Source organism: Cheilinus undulatus, linkage group 2 (genome assembly GCF_018320785.1).
Source record: "Cheilinus undulatus linkage group 2, ASM1832078v1, whole genome shotgun sequence".
Classification (NCBI taxonomy): domain Eukaryota; kingdom Metazoa; phylum Chordata; class Actinopteri; order Labriformes; family Labridae; genus Cheilinus; species Cheilinus undulatus.
Window position 1 is genome coordinate 9,859,897 of NC_054866.1, and position 6,898 is coordinate 9,866,794.

Sequence of the window (6,898 nt, forward strand, 5' to 3'; positions counted from 1 at the left end):
CCTTAGTTTGGTTAGGGTTAGGGTGGTCTAATACATTTGTTAAGCACTGTATGTACATCTTATTTTGACTCCGTCAGAGCAGACAGGGTTCCGCGTAGAAGCAGGAAGAGGGTTGTTGTGGCATCTCAAAAATAGGAAACACCTATAGTAGCAGGATGGACTCGATTGTCTGCACAAAACATCAACTACTGTCACTCAGCTGACAACAGGAGTGGTTGACATGGTTGCTTCTTCTTCTTCCATTCTCTGGCAAATTTTCAAACTAACTACATGTGTACCACCATCTACTGTATCTGCTGTGTACGTTAGTGTGCTCAGACATGGAGGAAAATAGCCCTGGCAGAAGTTTGTCAGGCTGTGTGATTAGATGGTCAGTGGATCAATCAGAGAGCCAACAAAGGGTCAATTCAGTAATTCACTCAACTCTCACAGGAAATTCAATAAAGTCAGAACATTTTGAACGTGGTTGTGATTGTGAGTGTGTGTGTGTTTTCCAGGTACCAACCGTTTCTGTAACGACGTCCAGGTCATGATCGGTTTTTCCCCGGGTTGTTTCTGGAGGATCTGCTGGGTGGCCATCTGCCCCTGCTTCCTCCTGGTGAGACTCGTATGATACAGTTCTTACACTTACACTTACAGAAAGGAGCTAAGTTTTAAAATGTTGGAAAGATTGACTGGAGAGGAAAAACAAGACAATAAAGTAGCTAAAGAAGCTATCATTTGTTGTATTTATCCTTGTATCTGATCATTGTTGTGTCTGAACTCTGCTTCTGTTCTAGTTCATCATCATCAGCTTCCTGGCCTTTCCCCCAGAGGTTAGGTTGTTCCACTACCACTACCCACCATGGACCACCGTCCTAGGCTACTGCATTGGCGTCTCCTCATTCATCTGTGTGCCTGCCTATATGGTTTACCACCTGCTCAATGCCAAGGGCACATTCAAACAGGTACAGCATGACTTTACCTTTCCTTTTCTCACTTTCATGTATATTTCAAAGCCTGTGTTCCTCTTCTCTGTATCCTTGCCTGCCCTTTATTCATTTCTGACACCTCTCCAAGAACAAGGGATTACCTCTTTCCCACCCCCCTCCATCCGCTGTCAGGGTGCGCCCTCTCCAGTGAACACATGACTCAAGATCAGATCAGATCAAAGGAGCAAGGGAGAAAAAAATAAGCCAGAGATTAGCAAGAAAAAAGCAATGAAAACGTCCAAATGGCCATAAATCTTTTACACATGCGTGCAAAAAGGGCATCACAGACATGCATGACACTCATAAAGCTTTAATAAAACCAAAGTAAATGAGACCAAGTTTTAGTAATCAGTGATTTAAAATTTCACCATGCCTCCAAAACAGCTTCATTACATACACACCTCAAGTAAAATGTCACGATTTCTCTGTATACCTAGAGTATTTTGATCTGAGCAGGTCTAAATCTTCCTCATGTTGGACCAATTTTTGCATTGAATTATGAGCACCTTTATTTTCAGTGTTAAATGACACAAGAGTGCATTAATTTAGGGTGCTTTCCCACACAGCCTCTGAGCTGGGTAATTCATTCCACCATCTCGGGACAACAGAAGAGAAGAATCCAGCCAGTGACTAAGGAGCCTGATGGGATGAAAGTACCAGGCGCCTTTCGCTGGCTGAGCATAGAGTGAGAGGGAGTGTAGACCTAGATGAGAGATTCCAGGTAAACAGGAGCGGTTTTTGTTTACTGCTTTGTAAGCAGTGATTACAGTTTTGAACCTGATGCGAGCTGCAACTGGAAGCCAGTGTAGAGAGATGAACAGAGGAGTGACAAGAGCTGTCATGGGTTGGTTGAAGACCAGACGTGCTGTTGCATCCTGGATCATCTGAAGAGGTTGAATTGTGCACGCAAGGAGGCCGGCACAATAATGAGTTGCAGTAGTCAATGCTTGTACCAGGAGCTGTGTTGCATGCTCTTCTATTATGTTCATTGAGTAAACATATCGTGCCGACTGTAGCTTGGCTAATTATCAGCCATTAGATTACTCAGTTTGGCCAGATAACCAGCTCTTAGAAGAGCCCTGGGTGTGCCAAACGTATTCCATTCAAGGATTATGGAGGCCACCATGCTCTACAGAACCATCAGTTCAACAAAAAATATATTGTAGCCTTCCCCAGATCTGTGCATTGCACCAATCCTGTCTCAGAGGTCTGCAGGCAGTTTCTTTGACCCCATGGCTTGGTTTTTGCTCTTCAGCTGTGAGGCCTTCTATAGGGAAGTGTGTGCCTTTCCAAATCATGTCCAATCCATTTAATTTACCACAGGCGGACTCCAGTTAGGGTGTAGAAACATCTCAGCAAAGATCAAAAGAAATGGGAGGAACCTGAGCTGAACATCAAGTGTTTTTACAAAGGATCTGAATACTTATATCAATGTAATATTTCAGTTTTTTATTATTAAGAAATGTTCAAAAAATTCTAAAATTCTGTTTTCAAATTGTCATTAAGGTGTACTGAATGTAGATTAATATGAAAGAAATGAATGAAAACTGAATTGAAACAATTATAGCATCAGGCTGCAAAATAACAAAGTGGAAAAAAGTAAAGGGGGTCTGAATACTTTCTGAATACACTGTAAGTTCTTATAGTGGATATTCCTTTTGGTCAAATGAGTTCAAAAAATCATAGAAATTGCATAATGTTTAGTTTTATACATTTGGGTTCTTTTAGTTTTGGTTTGGATATTCCTCAAACAATTTGCAAGTGTATATTTTGACCTGCTTCATAGTTTTACCCTTTTCAGTATTTAATGTAAGATGTTGGCTAAAATTAGATCAATTAACTCACTTCCACTTTCTGTCCCTAAAGTTCTCCTTGTGTTTTTTTCCTTTCTTCACAGCGTCTGTTAAAAAGCATCACTCCAGAGCCCAGCACTGACCAACACAGGAACTGCATCGTCACAAATGCAATCTGACCCAAAGGAGGTGCCGTTCTAGCTGCACAGAGAGCCCTCTTCTGGATAAACTGCAAAACTACCTTACAAGGGGGCTACCTTTCACCGTCTTTGCCTCATCTTCTACTCTTGTTTTTATCTGTCTCTCACAAAGATGTAGACAAAGAGGGGAGCTAACTGGAGCCAGGCTGCAGTATTAATGTTATGCTTGGTTTAGTTTGTTTTAAGGCTCCTTCACTTTAAGAGAGTCTTCAAATCCAGATCCTAATCTCAGAGTCTTCGGCATCATCATTCTCTTTTTAGTGTTGTAACCGATCACAATTCTTTCTTAAATAATAACTAACCTTTCTTCAGGTTAAAAACTTCCAACACATACAGTATTTTATAGAATATAAACATGTATGCTCATTTAGACATAAACTGGAAACCATGAAATCAGCTGGAAGGCCGTAAAGTTACACTCAGATCCTCTCAATGGCTTTATTTTTATATTATGCCAGTAAAATGTGCATTCTTTTATGTAGCAAAATTCAGGTATCTTTTTACATCTCTTACTAAAGCCAAATATGATATCTGTTCTTTTTATATTTCTGAGGATGTTTCAATTTTACAGTTGTTGTTGAGTTGTGTTGACTGTCAGCAGAGCTGGGCACAGAAAAAAGTAACACTGATAAAGATGTCGATGTCAATATAACAGTTACCTATAATTAGTTAATGTCAACGTTAAAACATGTTGAACGTCTGATAGTCTGCCCTTGGGCTGCAAGTGTATTTTCACTTATCATGGTTATTTACACAACTGCTGTGAGTAAGGAGCACGCCATACATCACTAAGGCACAATTCTTGTGATTACAACCATTTCAATATCCAACCAAGAGAGCTGCCACAACCTATGTGCCCATCACAACAATCTCTCCAATCAGTAAAGCCTGCTTTTACTGGCAAACTTTGCCAGTTCAAGTGAAACTTATTCAATTTAGTGAATTTATTTTTCAACAAAAGAAGGTCTAAATGGGGTAACAGACATATATGATCATGTAGAAGACACAAGTTTGAATATTACCCGCTTCATTTCAAGAAAAACATGATCTTTTCGTGATCTGGGTCAGGAGCACTACATTACCCACAGTCCTAAGGTGTCAAAGCGACTTCTCTGATTGGTTGAGCTGCCTTAAGCTATGAAACTTGCATGTTTTGCTGCTACAAGTGAATTTAATGGCTGTTATTTTAACAAAAGACTGATTGAGTGGGTGAAACAATGACGTATCGTCATGTAGAAGACACATGCTAGTGTTACATCAGCCTGGTTTTAAGAAAAACCTGGTTTATAAGCAAACTAGGGCAATGGCACTACATTACCCACAATCCTAGAGTAACAAAGCAACACTTCTGATCGGTTTAGCCTGCTGTGACCCATTATACTTCTGGATAATGCATCTACAAATAAAGACAACATGGTTTATCTCCAATACTGGGTAAAAGCACTACACTACCCAAAATCCTACAGTAACAGCGTTTCTGATTGGCTGAACCTGCCATGACCTGTGAATTTCAGCTATCAGCTGCTAGCAGTGTAGTGAACAGTCATGGAAAAAGCACATACACATCACGCTTGCCAATAGAAAAAGCTGATTGTGGTAGCAGGTTTTAACCTGTAGAGGGAAGTGTCCATGCATACTGTTATCTGAAAATGAAGAATGTAAATACTTTGTGCTCAACTGTCAAATATTAAACCAATAAACAGTATAGTTAAATATCCATTTCAACATTTTCATTTAAAAAAAAGTGGTCTGAGGGTTAAGTAGCTCTTATAACTTAGAAAGCACTGCTTTTCTCTCCTGATCTTGATTTTTTTCAGAAATATTTTCAGAAGTCCGGAATCAGGAAGCGACTCTACAATCTTTTTCCAGGAAATGATTAAATCCAAACACATCTACATTTGGCTGAAGCTTTGGGTCACGTTAAATCACTGTAGCAGAGCTCTGGAAGTATGCAGCATTACGTAGATGAAGCAGCATTCACAATTAAAGATCCCCCTGCATTTTGACTGGTTAGTCAATAAGATCTCTACAGTACAGGAGATCTTCTGCTTTTGTTCAGAGAAGAACATTAATTCAAACTAAATTTGACTGAATCCTATTGTTTTTACAATTCTTTATTCAAACATTCATACAAAAAAAACTACTAAAAACAATTTACGTTTGCAGTAATTTACTGATTTATTGACATGTGCCCAGCTCTGACTATCAGCTTCTCTTTATCTGGTGGCATCTTGAACGAGCGACAGATTTGCAAACACTGTGAAGTTCTGTCTGAAAATGTCATGAATGTGTGTGCCTGTATGTGTGCATGACCTGAGACTATAATGTCTAGAGTAAAAATGGATCATAGGCAGAATCAACCAAGTTAATTCAATCCGTGACTGTAGAATGAGGTGTATTTATTTTCACATGCATCATCACCCTCCTCATCAGTCTGAAAAACTGTCATGAGTTCAAAACAATCTAAATAAAATCATGTGTTATGCAGCGTAATAGAAACCAAGCAAGGATCAGAGCTAATAAAACGATAAAGGAACTGCTGGAAATCAGCATCACTGCTCTTTACTTTCTACCAAACGTCGGTGTGTTTGTGTTTGAGTGGAAATGTTGAGAACGTGCGTGTCCGTGTGTTTGTAGGAGCAGGATTTAAACATAGCCAGTAGCGTCCATCTGCCTGTGTATTTACTAGTCGGTCTGTTCTTGGTGTAATATATCCTGTGAATACCTGTCTCCTCTCTCAATCGATGTGTGAATGTGTTGGGTTCTGTTCTTCTTTTGGCTCGCACGTGGATACGTGCACTCATGGGTGAGTGGTTGTGCTAAAAAAGGAATTGACTTGTTTAGTCCATTTAATGTGTGACTGCTGCAGTGTGTATACTGTACCTCAAATGTGTGTGTGTGTGAGTGTGGGGGGGGGGGTATTGTGATTTCCTGTTGTCTTGTCACTGCCAAAATATCTTCTGAAGGATCTTGCTTTTCCTCTCTCTTGTACCTCTCAGCTTATGTAAGATCTATGTACCTCTATTAAAGACTTTATTGGAAATAATCCTGTATAGAGTAAAGATATATAAATATATTACAAATAACAGATAATAAAGATATACGGGAAACAACCTTTTATCTGTCGAGTCATTATTTCACTCGTTTGTCACCTTTGAGACCTCAACACATTTAACATTTGGATCAGTTCACATCCACCACCAAGCAATAGACAGTTTACATGTAAAAAGTCTCGTTTGTAAAGGTTCATCATCTATCTAGGAAATTTAAGGCTTGATCCAAAAGGCATAGGTTTGGTTTTAACTCCAGAAGATGCTTCGCGTCTCCCATGAAAGGCCTCTATAGATCTAAAACAAATGGATGACAGAACTACAACCCCAATTACAAAAAAGTTTGGGCAACAGAATGTAATGATTGTCCAATCTCATTAACCCTTATTTTATCAATATAAAACAAGTAACATCAGATGTTGAGACTGAGACTTTTTACTATTTCATAAACTGCACCTAGGGTCTGTTTGAATAGTCCTTTTTGCTTAGGAAGGTTCCTAACTAAGCCTGGCCATACACTGGATGATTATTAAATCTGAAACGATTTTAAAGATGTGGGCGACCACAGACATGGACAATTTCAAACAATTTTTCATCTTTACTCCCCTGAACGCACACACTAGACAACTCAGCCAGACTGTCAGATCACCAGAGACCACACACCTGCTGACCTGATAACGACCTTGCGAGATCATGTGACTTTAAAAAACAAACAAACAAGGATGTCTGTTGATGCCTCTTGCCCTCCCTCCACAGCAGGCTGTCCTGGCATGCATTACAGGTGCAGCAAAAAACCTAAAACAAGGGAAAGACTCAGGATGAAAATTCTGTCTGGAATGAAGCTACAGTTGTGTTTATGGTTGTGAAAATTATAAGTATCATCA

At 39.5% G+C, this 6,898-nt stretch overlaps 1 protein-coding gene across 2 annotated transcripts in view; it reads left to right on the forward strand.

Moving 5' to 3' along the window:
• Positions 1-6,065, forward strand: part of slc6a4a (solute carrier family 6 member 4a) — a 57,254-nt gene extending 51,189 nt beyond the window's left edge. For both annotated transcript variants that reach the window (XM_041811173.1, XM_041811180.1), the window contains 3 exons: positions 498-598; positions 780-947; positions 2,869-6,065. In XM_041811173.1, coding sequence (XP_041667107.1) covers positions 498-598; positions 780-947; positions 2,869-2,943 — 344 coding nt within the window. In that variant the 3' untranslated portion in view covers positions 2,944-6,065. The remainder of the gene's footprint in view (positions 1-497; positions 599-779; positions 948-2,868) is intronic.
• Positions 6,066-6,898: the final 833 nt, after the last annotated feature.